At 47.3% G+C, this 25,280-nt stretch overlaps 1 protein-coding gene across 1 annotated transcript in view; it reads right to left on the bottom strand.

Moving 5' to 3' along the window:
• Positions 1-3,110: 3,110 nt before the first annotated feature.
• The window catches only part of LOC306957681 (mothers against decapentaplegic homolog 4-like), a gene marked incomplete at both ends in the record, with an annotated part of 24,242 nt that continues 2,072 nt past the window's right edge, over positions 3,111-25,280 (bottom strand). Inside the window, 6 exons of the mRNA XM_079551154.1 lie at positions 3,111-3,298; positions 4,972-5,022; positions 9,682-9,798; positions 13,107-13,241; positions 18,607-18,798; positions 20,899-20,928. Of these exons, the coding sequence (XP_079407280.1) occupies positions 3,111-3,298; positions 4,972-5,022; positions 9,682-9,798; positions 13,107-13,241; positions 18,607-18,798; positions 20,899-20,928 (713 nt within the window). The remainder of the gene's footprint in view (positions 3,299-4,971; positions 5,023-9,681; positions 9,799-13,106; positions 13,242-18,606; positions 18,799-20,898; positions 20,929-25,280) is intronic.

Raw genomic sequence — 25,280 nt, forward strand, 5'->3', positions numbered from 1 at the left:
ACCCCCTTTGCACGACGGCGGCCATCTTGGCACCATACGGGGGTCCCTACGGGGTCTACGGGGTCCCTATGGGGTCCTATGGGGTCCCTATGGGGTCCTATGGGGTCTTATGGGGTCTATGGGGGGCTATGGGGTCTTATGGGGTCTTTTGGACTCCAGCTGCAGCCCTTTCTTATATGGGATTTATAGGGGATCCCAACTCACCACTGTAGTGAACCCCTTTGCACGGCGGCGGCCATCTTGGCACCATACAGAGTCCCTATGGGGTCTTATGGGGTCTATGGGGTCTTATGGGGTCCTATGGGGTCTATGGGGTCCTATGGGGTCTTATGGGGTCTTTTGGACTCCAGCTGCAGCCCTTTCTTATATGGGATTTATAGGGGATCCCAACTCACCATTATAGTGAACTCCCTTTGCACGACGGCGGCCATCTTGGCACCATATAGGGTCCCTATGGGGTCTTATGTGGTTCTATGGGGTCTATGGGGTCCTATGGGGTCTATGGGGTTTCTATGGGGTTTCTATGGGGGATACAGGATCCTATGGGGGATACGGGGTTCGTATTTGGGATATGGGGTTTCTATGGGGTCTATGGGATCTTATGGGGGATACGGGGTCCCTATAGGGCCTATGGGATCTTATGGGGGATATGGGATCCTATGGGGGATATGGGGTTTCTGTGGGGCATGTGGGATCCTATGGGGGTCCTATGGGGGATATGGGGTTTCTATGGCGTATATGGGATCTTATAGGGGATATGGGGTTTCTATGGGGTATATGGGATCTTATGGGGGATATGGAGTTTCTATGGGATATATGGGATCTTACAGGGCATATGTGCTATCTATGGGGGATATGGGGTTTCTGTGGGGGATATGGGGTTTCTATGGGGGATATGGGATCCTATATGGGGGATATGGGGTCCCTATGGGGGATATGGGGTTTCTATGGGGGATATGGGGTTTCTATGGGGTTTCTATGGGGGATACGGGATCCTATGGGGGATAGGGGGTTCGTATTTGGGATATGGGGTTTCTATGGGGTCTATGGGATCTTATGGGGGATACGGGATCCTATGGGGGATATGGGGTTTCTGTGGGGCATGTGGGATCCTATGGGGGTCCTATGGGGGATATGGGGTTCCTATGGGGGATTTGGGGTCCCTATGGGGGATATGGGGTTTCTATGGGGTATATGGGATCTTATGGGGGATATGGGGTTTCTATGGGATATATGGGATCTTATAGGGGATATGTGCTATCTATGGGGGATATGGGGTTTCTGTGGGGGATATGGGGTTTCTATGGGGGATATGGGATCCTATATGGGGGATATGGGATCCTATGGGGCATATGGCATCCTATGGGGGATATGGGGTTTCTATGGGGGATATGGGATCCTATGGGGTATATGGGGATCCTATGGGGGATATGGGGTCCCTATGGGCTACATGGGATTCCTATGGGCTATATGGGATTCCTATGGGGAATATGGGATTGCTATGGGGAATATGGGGTCCCTATGGGGTATATGGGGTCCTATATAGGGGATATGGGGTCCCTATGGGGTATATGGGATCCTATATGGGGGATCTGGGGTTTCTATGGGGTATATGGGGTTCTTATGAGGGATATTGCATTCTATGGTGGATATGGGGTTTCAATGGGGGATATGGGGTCCCTATGGGGGATATGGGGTTTCTATGCGGTATATGGGATCTTATGGGGGGATATGGGGTCCCTGTGGAGGATATGGGATTCCTATGGGGTATATGGGATCCCTATGGGCCATATGGGATTCCTATGGGGTATATGGGATTCCTGTAGGGTATAAAGGGTTTTTATTGGGGGTATGGGATCTTATGGGGTATATGGGATTCCTATGGGGGATATGGGATTCTATGGGGAATATAGGGTCCCTATGGGGTATATGGGATCCTATGGGGGATATGGAGTCCCTATGGGGTATATGGGTTTCCTATGGGGTATATGGGATTCCCATGGGGTATATGGGATTCCTAAGGGCTGTATGGGATCCTATGGGGGATATGGGATCCTATGGGGGATATGGGATTCCTATGGGGTATATGGGATCCTATGGGGGATATGGGATTCCTATGGACTACATGGGATTCCTATGGGCTATATGGGATTCCTATGGGCTATATGGGATCCTATGGGGGATATGGGGTCCCTATGGGGTATATGGGGTCCCTATAAAGGATATGGGATTCCTATGGGGTATATGGGATCCTATATGGGGTATATGGGGTCCCTATGGGGGATATGGGATTCCTATGGGGTATATGGGATTCCTGTGAGGGATATGGGATTCCTATGAGGGATATGGTATTCCTATGGGCTATATGGGATTCCCATGGGCTATATGGGATCCTATGGGGGATATGGGATTCCTATGGGGTATATGGGATTCCTATGGGCTATATGGGATTCCTATGGGGTATATGGGATTCCTATGGGCTATATGGGATCCTATGGGGGATATTGGGGTCCCTATGGGCTATATGGGATCCTATGGGGAATATGGGGTCTCTATGTGTTACATGGGATTCCTATAGTAAATATAGGATTCCTATGGGGGATATATGATTCCTATGGGGGATATGGGATCCTATGGGGCATATGAGATCCTATGGGGCATATGGGATCCTATATGGTATATGGGATTCCCATGGGCTATATGGCATTCCTATGGGGTATATGGGATTCCTATGGGCTACATGGGATCCTATGGGCTATATGTCATTCCTATGGGGTATATGGGATTCCTATGGGGGATATGGGATTGCTATGGGCTATATGGCATCCCTATGGTAAATATGGGATTCCAATGGGGGATCTGGGATTCCTATGGGCTATATGGGATTCCCATGGGCGATATGGGATTCCTATGGACTATATGGGATTCCTATGGGGTATATGGGATTCCTATAGGCTATATGGGGTATCTATGGGGTATATAGCATCCTATATGGCGGATACGGGATCCCTATGTGTTACATGGCATTCCTATAGTAAATATGGGACTCCTATGGGGACATCTAGGATTCCTATGGGATTTTTGGGGCGGAAGTGGATGGAGCAGCTTCCTCACCGCGCTCTCTCGATGGCTTCGGTCCGATGAACGTTGGAAAGTTGTCCCAAACAGAAACGATCGCCACCCGAAGGATCCACGTATCCATCCACCGTCACCACCGGACAACTGGAAGGAACCTTAAACGTCTCTCCAACCTGAACGTCCATCTCAAAATAAGCAATGGAACACCAATATTCCGGGGCTGCAAAAACAACACAGCGACTTTCACTATGCATCTGCCAGGACCTCACAGTGAGTATTTCACCTTCCAGGACCTGGATTACACCAAAATCCTTCTCACTACCCCCCTTCCAGGACCTGGGGGGTTCATATTTCCCCTTCCAGGAACTGGAATACACTAAAATCCCCGTCCCTACCCCCCTTCCAGGACCTGCAGCTTCCCATTTTCCCTTCCAGGATTCAGTTTGCACCAAAATCCCCTCCCTACCCCCCTTCCAGGACCTGCAGGTTCCCATTTCCCCTTCCAGGATTCAGTTTGCATCAAAATCCCCCTCCCTACCCCCCTTCCAGGACCTGCAGCTTCCCATTTTCCCTTCCAGGACCTGGAATACACTAAAATCCCCCTCCCTACCCCCCTTCCAGGACCTACAGGTTCATTTTTTTCCTTCCAGGATTCAGTTTGCACCAAAATCCCCCTCCCTACCCCCCTTCCAGGACCTACAGGTTCACATTTCCCCTTCCAGGACCTGGACAACACCAAAATTCCCCTTACTACCCCCCTTCCAGGACCTGGGGGGGTTCATATTTCCCTTCCAGGACCTGGATTACACCAAAATCCCCCTCCCTACCCCCCTTCCAGGACCTTCAGGTTCCCATTTCCCCTTCCAGGACCTGGATTACACCAGAATCCTCCTCCCTACCCCCCTTCCAGGACCTTCAGGTTCCCGTTTCCCCTTCCAGGACCTGGATTACACCAGAATCCCCCTCACTACCCCCCTTCCAGGACCTATGGTGTTCATATTTCCCTTCCAGGACCTGGATTACACCAAAATCCCCCTCCCTACCCCCCTTCCAGGACCTGCAACTTCCCATTTTCCCTTCCAGGACCTGGATTACACCAAAATCCTTCTCACTACCCCCCTTCCAGGACCTGCAGCTTCCCATTTCCCCTTCCAGGACCTGGATTACACCAAAATCCCCCTCACTACCCCCCTTCCAGGACCTGTGGGGTTCATATTTCCCCTTCCAGGACCTGGATTACACCAAAATCCCCCTCCCTACCCCCCTTCCAGGACCTTCAGCTTCCCATTTCCCCTTCCAGGACCTGGATTACACCAGAATCCCCCTCCCTACCCCCCTTCCAGGACCTTCAGGTTCACATTTCCCCTTCCAGGATTCAGTTTGCATCAAAATCCCCCTCCCTACCCCCCTTCCAGGACCTGTGGGGTTCATATTTCCCCTTCCAGGACCTGGATTACACCAAAATCCCCCTCCCTACCCCCCTTCCAGGACCTTCAGCTTCCCATTTCCCCTTCCAGGACCTGGATTACACCAGAATCCCCCTCCCTACCCCCCTTCCAGGACCTTCAGGTTCACATTTCCCCTTCCAGGATTCAGTTTGCATCAAAATCCCCCTCCCTAGCCCCCTTCCAGGACCTGTGGGGTTCCTATTTCCCCTTCCAGGACCTGGATTACACCAAAATCCCCCTCCCTACCCCCCTTCCAGGACCTGTGGGGTTCATATTTCCCCTTCCAGGACCTGGATTACACCAAAATCCCCCTCCCTACCCCCCTTCCAGGACCTTCAGCTTCCCATTTCCCCTTCCAGGACCTGGATTACACCAAAATCCTCCTCCCTACCCCCCTTCCAGGACCTGCAGCTTCCCTTTTTCCCTTCCAGGACCCGACACTCACCGGGATGATTGGAGATGGGAGGTTGGAAGGCGAGTTCGTTGTGCACCGGCCCTGAAGGAGGTGAGAAACAAAATGGCCGCCGGGGCTTTTTTACTTTCACTTTCGCTTTCCTTTCACTTCCACTTCACTTTCGGTTCCCATTCACTTCACTTTTGGTTCCCATTCACTTCCATTCCACTTTCACTTCAATTTTGTTTCTCATTCACTTCACTTTTGGTTCTCATTCACTTCGCTTTCACTTCACTTTTGGTTCCCATTCACTTCCATTCCACTTTCACTTCACTTTTGGTTCTCATTCACTTCACTTTCACTTCACTTTTGGTTCCCATTCACTTCAGTTTCAGTTCACTTTTGGTTCCCATTCACTTCACTTTTACTTCACTTCCACTTCCCTTTCATTTCCCATTCGTTTCCCTTCTGTTTCACTTTCACTTCACTTTTGTTCCCATTCACTTCAGTTTCACTTCACCTTTGGTTCCCATTCACTTCACTTTTGGTTCCCATTCACTTCACTTTCGGTTCCCATTCACTTCACTTCCACTTCACTTTCCATTCCCATTCACTTCTACTTTACTTCACTTCCACTTCACTTCTGGTTCCCATTCACTTCACTTTTACTTCGCTTTCACTTCATTTTCGGTTCCCATTCACTTCACTTTTCATTCCCATTCACTTCTCTTCCACTTCACTTTCCCTTCACATTCACTTCACTTTCAGTTCCCATTCACTTCACTTCTGTTTCACTTTCACTTCACTTTTGGTTCCCATTCACTTCACTTCTGTTCCCATTCACTTCACTTTTGGTTCCCATTCACTTCACTTTTGTTCCCATTCACTTCACTTTTGGTTCCCATTCACTTCACTTTTGGTTCCCATTCACTTCACTTTTGGTTCCCATTCACTTCACTTTCACTTCACTTTTGTTTCCATTTCACTTCACTTTGGGTTCCCATTCACTTCACTTTCACTTCACTTTTGGTTCCCATTCATTTCCCATCCACTTCACTTCCACTTCACTTTCACTTCACTTCTGTTCCCATTCACTTCACTTTTGGTTCCCATTCACTTCACTTTTACTTCACTTCCACTTCCCTTTCACTTCCCATTCACTTCACTTCTGTTCCCATTCACTTCACTTCTGGTTCCCATTCACTTCCCTTTTGGTTCTCATTCACTTCCTCTCCCACTTCCCCTTCCCACTTCCCCTTCCACCTTCAGCTTTCACTTCCCCCTTCCACTTCCCCTTCCCACTTCCACTTCCACCTTCAGCTTTCACTTCACTTTCGCTTTCACTTCCTCCTTCCCCTCCCCTTTCACTTCCACTTCCTCCTTCCCTTCCCCTTCCACTTCCCTTCTCCTTCCTTTGCCCCTTCCCCTTTCACTTGCATTTCCACTTCCACCTTCACCTTTCACTTCTCTCTCGCTTTCACTTTCCCTTCCTCCTTCCCATCCCCTTCCCCTTCCTCTTCCCCTTCCCCCCCACTTCCCTTTTCACTTCCACCTTCACCTTTCACTTCACTTTTGCTTTCACTTCCACTTCCTCCTTCCCTTCCCCTTTCACTTCCACTTCCACCCTCACCTTTCACTTCACTCTTCCTTTCACTTTCACTTCCCCTTTCCCTTCCCCTCCCACTTCCACCTTCCTTTCACTTTCACTTCTTCTTTCCTTTCCCATCCCACTTCCTCTTCCCCTTTCACTTCCACTTCCCCCTTCAGCTCTCACTTCCCTTTCCCTTTCCCTTCCCCCTTTTCCTTCCCCTTTCCTTCCACTTCCTTTTCCCCTCTTGCCCCCCACTTCCCCTCCCTTTTCCCTTTTCCCTTCCAGTTCCACTTCCCGTTTCACTTCCACTTCCACCTTCACCTTTCACTTCACTTTCACTTCCACTTCCTCCTTCCCTTCTCCTCTTACTTCCACCTTCCCTTCCCCTTCCTCTTCCCTTCCCTTTTCCCCTTCCACTTCCACCTTCACCTTTCACTCCACTTTCACTTCCACTTCCTCCTTCCGCCTTTCACTTCCACTTCCACCTTCAGCTTTCACTTTTGCTTTCACTTCCTCCTTCCCTTCCCCTCCCACTTCCCCTTCCCTTCCCCTCCCAGTTTCACTTTCACTTTCACTTCCTCCTTCCCTTCCCCTTTCACTTCCACTTCCTCCTCCTCTTCCCCTTCACCTCCTACTTCCCCTTTCACTTCCACCTTTCACTTTCACTTCCTCCTTCCCTTCTCCTCCCATTCCTGCTTCCCCTCCCACTTCCCCTTCCCTTCCCCTCCCAGTTTCACTTTCATTTCCTCCTTCCCTTCCCCTTCCTTTTCCCTTTCCTCTTCCCCTTCCACCTTCACCTTTCACTTCACTTTCACTTCCTCTTTCCCTTCCTCTTCCTCTTCCCCTTCCCCTTTCACTTCCAATTCCCCTTCCCTTCCTGTTCCCCTTTCACTTGCACTTCCACCTTCACCTTTCACTTTCACTTCCACTTTTTCCTTCCCTTCCCCTCCCACTTTCTCTTCCACTTCCACTTTCTCCTTCCACTTCCACTTCCCCTTCCACTTCCGCTTCCACCTTCATCTTTCACTTCACTTTCACTTCCACTTCCTCCTTCCCTTCCGCTCCCATTCCCGCTTCCCCTTCCCCTTCCACTTCCCCTTCCTCTTCCCCTTCCCCTCCCACTTCCCCTTCCCCCTTCTCTTCCCCTCCCACTTCCCCTCCCACTTTCACTTTCGCTTTCACTTTCACTTTCTCCTTCCCTTCCCCTTTCCCTCCCACTTCCCCTTCCCCCTTCCCTTCCCTTCCCTTCCCACTTCCCCTTTCACTTCACTTTCGCTTTCGCTTTCACTTCCCCCTCCCACTTCCCCTTCCCTTCGCCTCCCACTTCCCTTTTTACTTCACTTTCACTTCACTTCCCCTTCCCCCTTCCCTTCCCCTCCCATTTCCCCCTTCCACTTCCTCTTCCCCTTCCCCCTTCCCTTCCCCTCCCACTTCCCTTTTCACTTCACTTCCACTTTCACTTCCTCCTTCCCTTCCCCTCCCACTTCCTCTTCCCCTCCCACTTCCTCCTTCCCTTCCCCTTCCCTTCCCCTCCCACTTCCCTTTTCACTTCACTTTCACTTCACTTCCCCTTCCCCTTTCCCTTCCCCTCCCACTTCCCCCTCCCACTTCCTCTTCCCCTTCTTCTTCCCCTTCCCCTCCCACTTCCCCTTCACCTTCCCTTCCCCTCCCACTTCCCTTTTCACTTCACCTTCACTTCCTCCTTCCCTTCCCCTCCCACTTCCTCTTCCCCTCCCACTTCCTCTTCCCCTCCCACTTCCTCTTCCCCTCCCACTTCCACCTTCCCTTCCGTTCCCCTTCCCCTCCCACTTCCCCTTCCCCTTTCCCTTCCCCTCCCACTTCCCCCTCCCACTTCCTCTTCCCCTTCTTCTTCCCCTTCCCCTCCCACTTCCCATTCCCCCTTCCCTTCCCCTCCCACTTCCCTTTTCACTTCACTTTCACTTCCTCCTTCCCTTCCCCTCCCAGTTCCTCTTCCCCTCCCACTTCCCCCTTCCCTTCCCCTCCCACTTCCCCTTTCACTTCACTTTCGCTTTCGCTTTCACTTCCCCCTCCCACTTCCCCTTCCCTTCCCCTCCCACTTCCCTTTTCACTTCCCTTTCACTTCACTTCCCCTTCCTCCTTCCCTTCTCCTCCCATTCCTGCTTCCCCTTCCCCTTCCCCCTCCCACTTCCTCCTTCCCCTTCCCCTTCCCCTCCCACTTCCCCTTCCCCCTTCTCTTCCCCTCCCACTTCCCTTTTCACTTCACTTTCAGTTCCTCCTTCCCTTCCCTTCCCACTTCCTCTTCCCCTCCCACTTCCTCCTTCCCTTCCCCTTCCCTCCCACTTCCCTTTTCACTTCACTTTCACTTCACTTTCACTTCCTCCTTCCCTTCCCCTTCCCTTCCCCTCCCACTTCCCTTTTCACTTCCCTTTCACTTCACTTCCCCTTCCTCCTTCCCTTCTCCTCCCATTCCTGCTTCCCCTTCCCCTTCCCCCTCCCACTTCCTCCTTCCCCTTCCCCTTCCCCTCCCACTTCCCCTTCCCCCTTCTCTTCCCCTCCCACTTCCCTTTTCACTTCACTTTCACTTCCTCCTTCCCTTCTCCTCCCATTCCTGCTTCCCCTTCCTCTTCCCCTTCCCCTCCCACTTCCCCTTCCCCTTCCCTTCCCCTCCCACTTCCCCTTTCACTTCACTTTCACTTTCACTTCCCCTTCCCCCTCCCACTTCCCCTCCCACTTCCCCCTCCCACTTCCTCTTCCCCTTCCCCCTTCCCTTCCCCTCCCACTTCCCTTTTCACTTCACTTCCACTTTCACTTCCTCTTTCCCTTCCCCTCCCACTTCCTCTTTCCCTCCCACTTCCTCCTTCCCTTCCCCTTCCCTTCCCCTCCCACTTCCCTTTTCATTTCACTTTCACTTCACTTTCACTTCCTCCTTCCCTTCTCCTCCCATTCCTGCTTCCCCTCCCACTTCCTCTTCCCCTCCCACTTCCTCCTTCCCCTTCCCCTTCCACTTCCTCCTTCCCCTTCCCCTCCCACTTCCTCCTTCCCCTTCCCCTTCCCCTTCCACTTCCTCCTTCCCCTTCCCTTCCCCTCCCACTTCCCCCTCCCACTTCCCCCTTCCCTTCCCCTCCCACTTCCCCCTCCCACTTCCCCTTCCCGCTTCCTCTTCCCCTCCCACTTCCTGCCCCACTCACAGTAGTGCCCCGGATGCAGAGGCGGATGATGCTGCAGATGCCCGTTCTGATGATGGGGGATGGCGGAAGGATACGCAGCGCCGCGGCCGCCGCTCCAACCTCCGTTTCCTCCGCTGTCTGCAAACAGGAAACGAGCGTGCCAACTTCCGCCCTGCGCCGGAACTACTTCCGCCATTCCTTCCTACCGCCATCCCAGGTGACGCCCATTCGCCTCAAGGCTTTGCAGGGGGAACTCAAGGGGATTCTGGGGGGGGGGGTCAGCGGGGTTTTGGGACCCCAATGGGATCTGGGGATCCTAAAAGGGACCCCTATGGGATCTGGGGACCCTAAAAGGGACCCCTATGGGATTTTGGGACCCTAAAAGGGACCCCAATGGGATCTGGGGACCCTAAAAGGGACCCCAATGGGATCTGGGGACCCCAATGGAATTTTGGGACCCCAATGGGATCTGGAGACCCTAAAAGGGACCCCAATGGGATCTGGGGACCCCAATAGGATCTGGAGACCCTAAAAGGGACCCCAATGGGATCTGGGGATCCTAAAAGGGACCCCTATGGGATCTGGGGACCCCAATGGGATTTTGGGACCCCAATGGGATCTGGAGACCCTAAAAGGGACCCCAATGGGATCTGGGGACCCCAATAGGGACCCCAATGGTATCTGGGGACCCCAATAGGATCTGGAGACCCTAAAAGGGACCCCAATGGGATCTGGGGACCCCAATGGGATTTTGGGACCCCAAAAGGGACCCCAATGGGATCTGAGGACCCCAAAAGGGACCCCTATGGGATACAGGGACCCCAATGGGATTTGGGGACCCCAATGGGATCTGAGAACCCATATAGGGACCCCAATGGAATTTAGGGACCCCAATAGGATATAGGGACACAATGGGGACCCCAATGGGATTTTGGGACCCCAAAAGGGACCCCAATGGGATCTGGGGACCCCAATGGGATTTGGGGACCCCAATGGGATTTTGGGACCCCAAATGGGACCCCTATGGGATCTGGGGACCTCAATGGGATTTTGGGACCCTAAAAGGGACCCTTATGGGATCTGGGGACCCCAATGGGATCTGAGGACCCCAATAGGGACCCTTATGGGATCTGGGGACCCCAATGGGATTTTGAGACCATAAAAGGGACCCCAATGGGATTTTGGGACCCCAATAGGATCTGAGGACCCTAAAAGGGACCCTTATGGGATCTGGGGACCCCAATGGGATTTGGGGACCCCAATAGGATCTGGAGACCCTAAAAGGGACCCCAATGGGATCTGGGGACCCCAATGGGATCTGAAGACCCTAAAAGGGACCCTTATGGGATCTGGGGACCCCAATGGGATTTTGGGACCCCAATGGGATCTGAGGACCCCAATAGGGACCCTTACGGGATCTGGGGACCCTAATAGGGATTTCTATGGGATATGGGGACCCCAATGGGATTTGAGGACCCCAAGAGGGCCCCAATGGGATACGGGGACCCCAAGAGGGGTCTGAGGACCCATACAGGCACCCCAATGGGATTTAGGGACCCCAATGGGATTTGAGGACCCCAATGGGATCTGAGGACCCTAAAAGGGACCCCTATGGGATCTGGGGTCCCCAATGCGATTTGGGGACACCAATAGGGACCCCTATGGGATTTGGGGACCCCAATGGGATTTTGGGACCCCAATGGGATCTGAGAACCCGAAAAGGGACCCTTATGGGATCTGGGGACCCCAATGGGATTTTGAGATCCTAAAAGGGACCCCAATAGGATACAGGCCATCAATGGGATTTTGGGATCCCAATAGGGACCCCTATGGGATTTGGGGGCCCGAATGGGATTTTGGGACCCTAAAAGGGACCCTTATGGGATCTGGGGACCCCAATGGGGTTTTGGGACCCCAATGGGATCTGGGGACCCCAATGGGATCTGGGGACCCCAATGGGATCTGAAGACCCTAAAAGGGACCCCAATGGGATCTGGGGACCCCAATGGGATTTTGGGACCCCAAAAGGGACCCCAATGGGATTTGGGGACCCCAATGGGATCTGAGGACCCCAATAGGATCTGGAGACCCTAAAAGGAACCCCAATGGGATCTGGGGACCCCAATGGGATTTGGGGACCCCAAATGGGATCTGAGGACCCTAAAAGGGACCCCAATGGGATTTAGGGACCCCAATGGGATTTGGGGACCCCAATGGGATCTGGGGACCCCAATGGGATTTTAGGACCCCAAAGGGGACCCCTATGGGATACAGAGACGCCAATGGGATCTGAGAAACCCTATAGGGACCCTTATGGGATCTGGGGACCCCAATGGGATTTTGGGACCCCAAATGGGACCCCTATGGGATACAGGAACCCCAATGGGATTTTGGGACCCCAATGGAATCTGAGGACCCCAATAGGGACCCCAATGGGATCTGGGGACCCCAATGGGGTTTTGGGACCCCAATGGGATCTGGGGACCCCAATGGGATCTGGGGACCCCAATGGGATTTTGGGACCCCAAAAGGGACCCCAATGGGATTTGGGGACCCCAATGGGATCTGAGGACCCCAATAGGATCTGGAGACCCTAAAAGGAACCCCAATGGGATCTGGGGACCCCAATGGGATTTGGGGACCCCAAATGGGATCTGAGGACCCTAAAAGGGACCCCAATGGGATTTAGGGACCCCAATGGGATTTGGGGACCCCAATGGGATCTGAGGACCCTAAAAGGGACCCCTATGGGATCTGGGGACCCCAATGGGATTTTAGGACCCCAAAGGGGACCCCTATGGGATACAGAGACGCCAATGGGATCTGAGAAACCCTATAGGGACCCTTATGGGATCTGGGGACCCCAATGGGATTTTGGGACCCCAAATGGGACCCCTATGGGATACAGGAACCCCAATGGGATTTTGGGACCCCAATGGAATCTGAGGACCCCAATAGGGACCCTTATGGGATCTGGGGACCCCAATGGGATTTTGGGACCCCAATGGGATCTGGGGACCCCAATGGGATCTGAGGACCCTAAAAGGGACCCTAATGGGATCTGAGGACCCCAATGGGATTTTGGGACCCTAAAAGGGCCCCCAATGGGATACAGGGACCCCAATAGGGATCTGAGGACCCATATAGAGACCCCAATGGGATTTGGGAACCCCAATAGGATCTGGAGACCCTAAAAGGGACCCTTATGGGATCTGGGAACCCTAAAAGGGACCCCAATGGGATTTAGGGACCCCAATGGGATTTTGGGACCCCAATGGGATTTGGGGACCCCAAATGGGACCCTTATGGGATTTGGGGACCCCAATGGGATTTGGGGACCCCAAATGGGACCCCAATGGGATCTGAGGACCCCAAAAGGGACCCTTATGGGATCTGGGGACCCCAATGGGATTTTGGGACCCCAAAGGGGGCTTTTAGGATCTCACTGTGGTGATACGTGGCCGGTTGGGCTGTGAAACCGTTCTGAGCCGCCGCCGCCGCCGCCGCCGCCGCTTGAGATCCGGTAGCCAATGGGAGGAGAGCGTCGCTGTGGCTGCCAGGTAGGACGCTTGGGGGTTGGCCTGGGAGGACGAGAGATCATAGAGTGGCTGCCAGAGAGGCCAGTTGGGATCAGAGAGGTTGGGGGAGACAGGTCGTTTCGTGGAGGGGCGGCCATTTTGGATTGGAGGTCCTGCGCTACGGTGGTGGTTGCTGACCATAGAGTTTTGGCTAGGGCGGCTGTTTTGGGGTGGCCATTTTGGATCGGATGTCCTATGTTACAGTGGCGACTTTTGACCATAGAGTTTTGGCTAGAGCGGCCATTTTGAAGTGGCCATTCTAGATGGGAGGCTCTGTGCTACACTGGTGATTGTTGACCATAGAGTTTTGGCTACAGCACCCATTCTTACCCATAGAGTTTTGGCTAGGGCGGCTGTTTTGGGGTGGCCATTTTGGATTGGAGGTCCTGCACTACAGTGGTGATTGCTGACCATAGAGTTTTGGCTAGAGCAGCCATTTTGCGCTGGCCATTGTATATTGGAGATCCTGCGCTACAGTGGTGACTTTTGATCATAGAGTTTTGGCTACAGCGGCCATTCTTACCCATAGAGTTTTGGCTAGGGCGGCCGTTTTGGGGTGGCCATTTTGGATTGGAGGTCCTACGGTAGAGTGGCGACTTTTGACCATAGAGTTTTGGCTAGAGCGGCCATTTTCAAGTGGCCATTTTAGATTGGAGGTCCTGCGCTACAGTGGTGGTTGTTGACCATAGAGTTTTGGCTAGAGTGATCCTTCTTAGCCATAGAGTTTCGGATAGAGCAGCCATTTTGAGGGCAACCATTTTGGATTGGAGATCCTATGTTACAGTGGTGGTTTTTGACCATAGAGTTTTGGCTAGAGTGGCCATTTTGGGGGCGGCCATTTTGGATTGGAGGTTCTACAGTAGAGTGACGACTTCTGACCATAGAGTTTTGGCTAGAGCAGCCATTTTGAGGGCAACCATTTTGGATTGGAGGTCCTATGTTACAGTGGCGACTTTTGACCATAGAGTTTTGGCTAGAGTGGCCATTTTGGGGGCGGCCATTTTGGGGTGGAGGTCCTACAGTAGAATGGCAGCTTTTGACCATAGAGTTTTGGCTAGAGCAGCCGGTTTGAGGCGGCCATTTTGGATTGGAGGTCCTGGACTACAGTGGTGACTTTTGACCATAGAGTTTTGGCTAGAGTGGCCATTTTGAAGTGGTCATTTTGGATTGGATGTCCTATGTTACAGTGGCAACTTTTGACCATAGAGTTTTGGCTAGAGCAGCCATTTTGAGGGCAACCATTTTGGATTGCAGATCCTATGTTACAGTGGTGGTTTTTGACCATAGAGTTTTGGCTAGAGTGGCCATTTTGGGGGCGGCCATTTTGGATTGGAGGTCCTACAGTAGAATGGCAGCTTTTGACCATAGAGTTTTGGCTAGAGCAGCCATTTTGCGGTGGCCATTTTGGATTGGAGGTCCTGGACTACAGTGGCAACTTTTGACCACAGAGTTTTGGCTAGAGCGGCCATTTTGCGGTGGCCATTTTGGATTGGAGGTCCTGGACTACAGTGGCAACTTTTGACCACAGAGTTTTGGCTAGAGCGGCCATTTTGGGGCGGCCATTTTGGATTGGAGGTCCTGGACTACAGTGGCAACTTTTGACCACAGAGTTTTGGCTAGAGCGGCCATTTTGGGGCGGCCATTTTGGATTGGAGGTCCTGGGCTACAGTGGCAACTTTTGACCACAGAGTTTTGGCTAGAGCGGCCGGTTTGAGGCGGCCATTTTGGATTGCAGGCGCAACAGAATTATTGACGCGGTTATTAATGGCATTAATGGCATTATTAATTGATTAATAAGATTATTAAGTGCATGAATAGAATTATTAATGATGATAATGAGGTTAATGAAGGATCACTGCAATTATTAATGGCCTAATGAAGTTATTAATTATTGATGGATTATTGATGGAATGATGGGATTACTGATGGACTGACGAGATTATATATTAATTAATGGGATTATTAGTGGGATTACTGACGAAGAAACACGATTCCTGACCCATTAAGGCAATTATCATTAAAACAAAGCCATTAGAAGCCTAATTAAGCAGAGAACGAGGCCCACGGCGGCCATCTTGGCACTCACTGGTGGACGCCACAGGGATGGCTGGGCAATTAGGGTAATTAACGGCATTAACGACTGGCTGATGGCATCGTTGATGGGATTATTGATGATTGAAGGCATTATTGATGGGATTATTGATGGATTGATGGGATTATTGATGGGATTGATGGGATTATTCATGGATTAATGGCATTATTAATGGATTAATGAAGCTATTAATGGGATTATTGATAGGACTGATGGGATTATTGATGGACTAATGGGAATATTGATGAATTAATGGGATTATTGACGGACTAATGGGATTACTGATGGATTAATAAGATTACTGATGGACTAATGAATCTACTAATGGGATTATTGATGGGATTATTAATGGACTACTGGGATTATTGATGGACTAATGGGATTATTTATGGTCCAATAGAACAATTGATGGGATTATTGATGGATTAATGGGATTATTGATGGTCCAATATGACGATTAATGGGATTACTGATGGATTAATGGGATTATTGATGTCTTAATGAGATTATTAAGGGGATTACTGATAGATTGATGGGATTATTGATGATGAGATTATTGATGGAATAATGGGATTATTGATGGTCCAATATGACGATTAATGGGATTATTGATGGGATTGATGGGAATAATGATGGATCAATGGGATTATTGATGGATTAATGGGACAATTAGTGGGATTATTGATGGACTAGTGGGATTATTGAGGGATTAATGGGATTATTGATGGACTGATGGGGTTATTGATGGATTAATAGGATTATTAATGAGATTACTGATGGATTGATGGGATTATTGATGGATTGATGGTATTATTGATGGACTAATGGGATTATTAATGGATTAATGGACAATTAGTGGGATTACTGATGGGATCGATGGGATCATTGATGGATTAATGGGATTATTGATGGACTAATGGGATTATTGATGGACTAATGAAGCTGTTAATGGGATTATTGATGGGATTGATGGGATTATTGATGGACTAATGGGATAATTGATGGACTAATAAAGCAATTAATGGGATTATTGATGGATTGATGGGATTATTGATGGATTAATGGGATTATTGATGAGATTGATGGTGTTATTGATGAGATTGGTGGGATTATTGATGGATTAATGGGATTATTGATGGACTAATGGGATTATTGATGGACTAATAAAGCAATTAATGGGATTATTGATGGGATTATTGATGGATTTATAGGATTATTGATGGATTGATGGGATTATTGATGGATTAATGAGCTGATTAATGGGATTATTGATGGGGTTGATGGGATTATTGATGGGATTGATGGGATTAATGATGTCTTAATGGGATTACTGACGGATTGATGGGATTATTGATGGATTAATGGGACAATTAGTGGGATTATTGATGGATTAATGGGATTATTGAGGGGGGTAATGATGGATTAATGGGATTATTGATGGATTGATGGGATTATTGATGGACTAATGAAACTATTAATGAGATTATTGATGGGATTGATGGGATTGATGGGATTATTGATGGATTAATGGGATTATTGATGAGATTGATGGTGTTATTGATGAGATTGGTGGGATTATTGATGGATTAATGGGATTATTGATGGACTAATGGGATTATTGATGGACTAATAAAGCAATTAATGGGATTATTGATGGGATTATTGATGGATTGATGGGACAATTAGTGGGATTATTGATGGGATTGATGGGATTATTGATGGACTAATGGGATTATTGAGGGGATTACTGATGGATTAATGGGATTATTGATGGATTAATGAGATTATCATGGGATTATTAACCAATAAATAGCATTCCTACCAAATCAAGACAATTAGGACTAAAACAAAACAATTAAAACCATAACGAAGCAAAGAACGAGGCCCACGGCGGCCATCTTGCCACTCACTGGTGGACGCCACAGGGATGGCTGGGAAATTAGGGTAATTAACGGCATTAACGACGGGCTGATGGCATCATGGATGGGATTATTGATGGACTAATGGGATTATTGATGGATTAATGGGATTATTAATGGATTGATGGGATTGTTGATGGATTAATGGGATTATTAATGGGATTATTGATGGACTAATGGTATTATTGATGGATTGATGGGATTATTGATGGATTAATGGGATTATTAATGGGATTATTGATGGACTAATGGGATTATTGATGGACTAATGGGATTATTGATGGGTCAATGGGATTATTGATGGATTAATGGGATTATTGATGGACTAATGAAGCAATTAATGGGATTATTGATGGACTAATGAAGCAATTAATGGGATTATTGATGGATTAATGGGATTATTGATGGATTAATGGGACGATTAATGGGATTATTGATGGACTAACGGGATTATTGATGCATTAATGGGATTATTGATGGACCAATAGGACAATTAATGGGATTATTGATGGGATTGATGGGATTAATGATGGATTAATGGAATTATTGATGGGATTATTGATGGACTGATGGCATTATTGATGGATCAATGGGATTATTGATGGATTAATGGGACAATTAGTGGGATTATTGATGGATTGATGGGATTATTGATGTGTTAATGAGATTATTAATGGGATTACTGATGGTTTAATGGGATTATTGATGGATTGATGGGATTATTGATGGATCAATAGGATGATTAATGGGATTATTGATACATTAATATGATTAATGATGGATTGATGGGATTATTGATGGACTAATGGGATTATTGATGGGTCAATGGGATTATTGATGGATTAATGGGATTATTGGTAGACTAATGAAGCTCTTAATGGGATTATTGATGGGATTGATGGGATTATTGATGGACTAATGGGATTATTGATGGGTCAATGGGATTATTGATGGGTTAATGGGATTATTAGTAGACTAATGAAGCTCTTAATGGGATTATTGATGGGATTGATGGGATTATTGATGGACTAATGGGATTATTGATGGATTGGTGGGATTATTGATGGTCCAATAGGACGATTAATGGGATTATTGATGGGATTGATGGGATTAATGATGGATCGATGGGATTATTGATGGATTAATGGGATTATTGATGGGCTAATGGGATTATTGATGGACTAATGAAGCTATTAATGGGATTATTGATACATTAATGGGATTAATGATGGATTAATGGGATTATTGACATATAAACAGGATTCCTGATCCATTAAGGCAATCATCACCAAAACAAAACCATTAAAACCGTAACGAAGCAAAGAACGAGGCCCACGGCGGCCATCTTGCCACTCACTGGTAGACGCCACAGGGATGGCTGGGAAATTAGCGGCTCCGGGCTCCGTTGGCGGGTTGTAGGCCTCGCTTGGCGCTCGAGCGCTGGGCGGATGTTGGATGGTCTGAACCGAATGGCCGTCGGCCGAAGGCAGCGAGGTTTGCCCTTCGTATTCGCTCACGTATTCGTCCTTCACCAACAAACCCGACGGGGCTCCACGAACAAACCACAAACAAGCCCCAAAACCAACCTCGCAACCCCAAAAATCCGGCCTTCCGACCCCAACATGCACCCCAAAACGGCCCCAAACGCAACAAAACCACCCCAAAATGACCCCAAATGCAACAAAACCACCCCAAAATGGCCCCAAACGCAACAAAATCCCTCGCAACCCCAAAATCATCCCCCAATTTGACCCCAGAACCCCAATTTGACCCCCAAAAGATCCCAAATTTGACCCCACAACACCCCATAAGACCCCAAATTTGAACCCAGAACCCCAATTTGACCCTAAAAGATCCGAATTTGACCCCAAATCCCCCAATTTGATCCCATAAAACCCCATAAGACCCCAATTTGACCCCATAAAACCCCATAAGACCCCAAATTTGACCGCGAAACCCCAATTTGACCCCCAAAGATCCCAAATTTGACCCCATAAAACCCCATAAGACCCCAATCTGACCCCATAAGACCCCAATTTGACCCCAATTTGACCCCATAAGACCCCATTAGACCCCAATTTGACCACATAAAACCCCATAAGACCCCAATCTGACCCCATAAGACCCCATAAGACCCCAATTTGACCCCAAAACCCCAATCTGATCCCAAAAGATCCCAAATCTGACCCCAAAACCCCAATGTGACCCCTTAGGACCCCAATCTGACCCCATAAAACCCCATAATCCCCCAATTTGACCACATAAAACCCCATAAGACCCCAAATTTCACCCCAAAACCCCAATTGGACCCCAAAAGATCCCCAATTTGACCCCATAAGACCCCAATTTGACCCCAAATCCCCCCAATTTGACCCCAAAACCCCAATCTGACCCCATAAGACCCCAAATTTGACCCCAAAACCCCAATCTGACCACATAAAACCCCATAAGACCCCAATTTGACCCCAAAACCCCAATTTGACCCCAAAAGATCCCAAATTTCACCCCATAAAACCCCATAAGACCCCAATCTGACCCCATAAGACCCCATAAGACCCCAATTTGACCCCAAAAGATCCCAAATTTGACTCCAAATCCCCCAATCTGACCCCATAACACCCCATAAGACCCCAATCTGACCCCATAAGACCCCAAATTTGACCCCAAAACCCCAATTTGACCCCATAAGACCCCAAATTTGACCCCATAAAACCCCAATCTGACCCCATAAGACCCCATAAGACACCAATTTGACCCCATAAAACCCCATAAGACCCCAAATTTGACCCCAAAACCCCAATTTGACCCCAAAAGATCCCAAATTTGACCCCAAATCCCCCATTTTACCCCATAAGGAACCAAATTTGACCCCATAAGACCCCAATTTGACCCCAAAACCCCAATTTGACCCCATAAAACCCCATAGGACCCCAAATTTGACCCCAAAACCCCAAATTTCACCCCAAAAGATCCCAAATTTGACCCCATAAAACCCCATAAGACCCCAATTTGACCCCATAAGACCCCATAAGACCCAAATTTGACCCCAAAACCCCAATTTGACCCCAAAAGATCCCAAATTTGACCCCATAAGACCCTAAATCTGACCCCAAAAACCCCAATTTGACCCCATAAAACCCCATAGGACCCCAAATTTGTCCCCAAAAGCCCAATTTGACCCCAGAAGATCCCAAATTTGACCCCAAAACCCCAATTTGACCCCAAAAGATCCCAAATTTCACCCCATAAAACCCCATAAGACCCCAATCTGACCCCATAAGACCCCAAATCTGACCCCAAATCCCCCAATTTGACCCCATAAAACCCCATAAGACCCCAAATTTGACCCCAAAACCCCAATTTGACCCCATAAGACCCCAAATTTGACCCCATAAAACCCCAATTTGACCCCATAAAACCCCATAAGACCCCAAATTTGACCCCAAATCCCCCAATTTGACCCCATAAAACCCCATAGGACCCCAAATTTGACCCCAAAAGCCCAATTTGACCCCATAAAACCCCAAATTTGACCCCAAAAACCCCTTTATCCCCCCCCAAAATCCCATTAGATCCCCTCAAAACCCCAAATCTGACCCCAAAATCCCCCTTTATCCCCTCAAAACCCCATGAATCCCCCATTACTCACCAGAGCTCTGCAGGGTCAGGCCAGAGAGATCTAAAATGGAGGACACGATTATTAATGAGATTATTTATGAGGTTATTAATGAGCTAATAGGGTTATTTAGGGGATTATTAGGATTGCTAATGGGCTTAATGGGGATATAATGGCAATTAATGGGATTATTAGTGGATTAATAATGGGGTTAATGGGATTATTAATGGATTAATGGGATTATTAGTGAATTATTAATCAAATTAATGGGATTATTGATGGATTAATGGGTTATTAATGAGCTAATAGGGGTATTTAGGGGATTATTAGGATTATTTATGGGATTAATGGGGATCTGGATGGAATTAATGGGATTATTACTGGATTAATAATGGGATTAATGGGATTATTAATGGGTTAATGGGCTTATTAGTGGATTATTAATGAGATTAATGGGATTATTGATGGATTAATGGGTTATTAATGAGCTAATAGGGGTATTTAGGAGATTATTAGGATTATTAATGGGATTAATGGGGATAGAATAGCAATTAATGGGATTATTAGTGGGTTAATAATGGGATTAATGGGATTATTGGCGCATTAATGGCATTATTAGCTGATTATTAATGAGATTAATGGGATTATTGAGTGATTAATAGGTTATTAATGAGCTAATAGGACTATTTAGGGGATTATTAGGATTATTAGTGCAATTAATTGGGATCTGGAAGGAATTAATGGGATTATTAACAGATTAATGGCATTATTAATGAGCTATTGGTGGGATTAATGGGATTATTGATGGATTAATGAAATTATTAATGGATTAATGGGATTATTGATGGATTAATAGGTTATTAATGAGTTAATAGAATTATTAAGGGGATTATTAGGATTATTAATGGAACTAATGGGGATATAATGGCAATTAATGGGATTATTAGTGAATTAATAATGGGATTAATGGCATTATTGGCGCATTAATGGCATTATTAGCAAATTATTAATGAGATTAATGGGATTATTGAGTGATTAATAGGTTATTAATGAGCTAATAGGGCTATTAAGGGGATTATTAGGATTATTAATGGGATTAATGGGGATATAATAGAAATTAATAGGATTATTACTGGATTAATAATGGGATTAATGGGATTATTGATGGATTAATGGCATTATTAATGGATTAATGGGATTATTAATGGGCTAATAGGGTTATTAATGAGCTAATAGTGTTATTAAGGGCATTAATAGGATTATTAATGCAATTAATTGGGATCTGGATGGAATTAATGGCATTATTAACAGATTAATGGCATTATTAATGAGCTATTGGTGGGATTAATGGGATTATTAATGGATTAATGGGATTATTAACAGATTAATGGTATTATTGATGGATTAATAGGTTATTAATGAGCTAATAGGATTATTTAGGGAATTGTTAGAATTATTAATGCGATTAATGGGGATATAAGAAAAATTAATGGGATTATTAATGGGTTAATAATGGGATTAATGGGATTATTGGCACATTAATGGCATTATTAGCTTATTATTAATGAGATTAACGGGATTATTGATGGATTATTGGGTTATTAATGAGCTAATAGGGCTATTTAGGGGATTATTAGGATTATTAATGGGATTAATGGGGATATAATAGAAATTAATGGGATTATTACTGGATTAATAATGGGATTAATGGGATTATTGATGGATTAATGGCATTATTAATGGATTAATGGGATTATTAATGGGCTAATAGGGTTATTAATGAGCTAATAGTGTTATTAAGGGCATTAATAGGATTATTAATGCAATTAATTGGGATCTGGATGGAATTAATGGCATTATTAACAGATTAATGGCATTATTAATGAGCTATTGGTGGGATTAATGGGATTATTAATGGATTAATGGGATTATTAACAGATTAATGGCATTATTAATGGATTAATAACACTATTAATAGAATTATTAATGAACTAATAACACTATTAATGGGATTATTAATGAACTAATAACACTATTAATGGGATTATTGACGATTAATAACACTACTAATGGGATTATTGATAATTAATAACTATTAATGGGAGCATAAAGACAATTCATGGCCTTATGGAATTATTAACGGCATGAATAGCATTATTAGCGCTAATAATCACAGTGTTGATTGATTACTGGGGAGTTAATGAAGTTATTAGCGCTGTTAACGAGGTTGCTGGTGGAGCTGTGTAAGAATCGGGGCAATTAATGGCGTCATTAATGGGAATAATTAAGCTATTAATGGCTGATAAACGGCTGCTTAATGAATGGAAGGCAAACGCGGAGCGGAAGCGGAAGCGGAGCGGAAGCGGAAGCGGCGCTGGGAGCCAATGGGGGAACGGGGCAGGAAGGAAAAGGCGGGGCGGAACGCAGAAGGGCACGGGGCGCAGCCAATGGGAAACGGCGGCGGGGAGGGGGGGAGGGAAAAGGCGGAGCGGAAGCGGCGCTGGGAGCCAATGGGGAACGGGGCAGGAAGGAAGAGGCGGGGCGGAACGCAGAAGGGCACGGGGCGCAGCCAATGGGAAACGGCGGCGGGGGTTATAGGGGATTTATAGGGGATTCTATAGGGGATTTATAGGGGATTTATGGGGGATTTATGGGGGATTTATGGGGGATTTATGGGGGATTTATAGGGGATTTATAGGGGATTTATGGGGGATTTATAGGGGATTTATGGGGGATTTATAGGGGATTTATGGGGGATTTATAGGGGATTCTATAGGGGATTTATGGGGGATTTATAGGGGATTCTATAGGGGATTTATAGGGGATTTATGGGGGATTTATGGGGGATTTATGGGGGATTTATAGGGGATTTATGGGGGATTTATGGGGGATTTATAGGGGATTTATGGGGGGTTCGATGGGGTTATAGGGGATTTAATAGGGGATCCTATGGGGTTATGGGGGATTTAATGGGGTTATGGGGGATTTATGGGGGATCCTATGGGGTTATGGGGGATTTAATGGGGGATTTTATGGGGTTATGGGGGATTCTATGGGGTTATGGGGGATTTAATGGGGGATTCTATGGGGTAAGAGGGGATTTATAGGGGATTTTATGGGGTAATGGGGGATTTATGGGATTATAGGGGATCCTATGGGTTAATGGGGGATTTAATAGGGGATTCTATGGGGTTATAGGGGATTTATGGGATTACGAGGGATTCTATGGGGTTAAGGGGGATTCTATGGGGTTATAGGGGATCCTATAGGGGATTCTATGAGATAATGGGGGGTTCTATGGGGTTATAGGGGATTTAATAGGGGATCCTATGGGGTTATGAGGGATTTAATGGGGTTATGGGGGATTCTATGGGGTTATAGGGGATTTAATGGGGGATCCTATGGGGTAATGGGGGATTCTATGGGGGATTCTATAGGGGATTGAATGGGGGATTCTATAGGGGATTTATAGGGGATTCTATGGGGGATTTTATGGGGTAATGGGGATTCTATGGGGCAATGGGGGATTTAATGGGGGATTTATGGGGTAATGGGGGATTCTATGGGGTTGTAGGGGATTTATGGGGGATTTAATGGGGTAATGGGGGATTTAATGGGGTGACGGGGGATTCTATGGGGTGATAGGGGATCTAATAGGGGATTCTATGGGGTTATGGGGGATTTATGGGATTATGGGGGATCCTATGGGGCAATGGGGGATTTATGGGGTAAGGAGAGATTTATGGGGGATTCTATGGGGTCATGGGGGATTTAATGGGGTAATGGGGGATTTATGGGGTAATAGGGGGATTTATGGGGTTATAAAGGATTTAATGCGGTTATGGGGGATTCTATGGGGTTATGGGGGATTTATGGGAGATTCTATGGGGTTATGGGGGATTTATGGGGTTATAGGGCATTCTATGGGGTTATAGGGGATTGAATGGGGGATCCTATGGGGTAATGGGGGATTTAATGGGGTTATGGGGGATTCTATGGGGTTATGGGGGATTTATGGGGTTATGGGGGATTCTATAGGGTTATAGGAGATTGAATGGGGGATCCTATGGGGTAATGGGGGATTTAATGGGGTTATGGGGGATTCTATGGGGTAATGGGGGATTTATGGGGTTATGGGGGATTTAATGGGGGATTCTATGGGGTTATGGGGGATTTATGGGGGATCCTATGGGGTAATGGGGGATTTATGGGGGATTGTATGGGGTAATGGGGGATTTATGGGGTTATGGGGGATTCTATGGGGTAATGGGGGATCCTATGGGGTTATAGGGGATCCTATAGGGGATTCTATGGGGTACTGGGGCATTTAATAGGGTTATGGGGGATCCTATGGGGTTATAGGGGATTTAATAGGGGATTCTATGAGATAATGGGGGGTTCTATGGGGTTATAGG

Source organism: Tetrao urogallus, assembly GCF_951394365.1.
Source record: "Tetrao urogallus genome assembly, contig: scaffold_81, whole genome shotgun sequence".
Lineage (NCBI taxonomy): Eukaryota > Metazoa > Chordata > Aves > Galliformes > Phasianidae > Tetrao > Tetrao urogallus.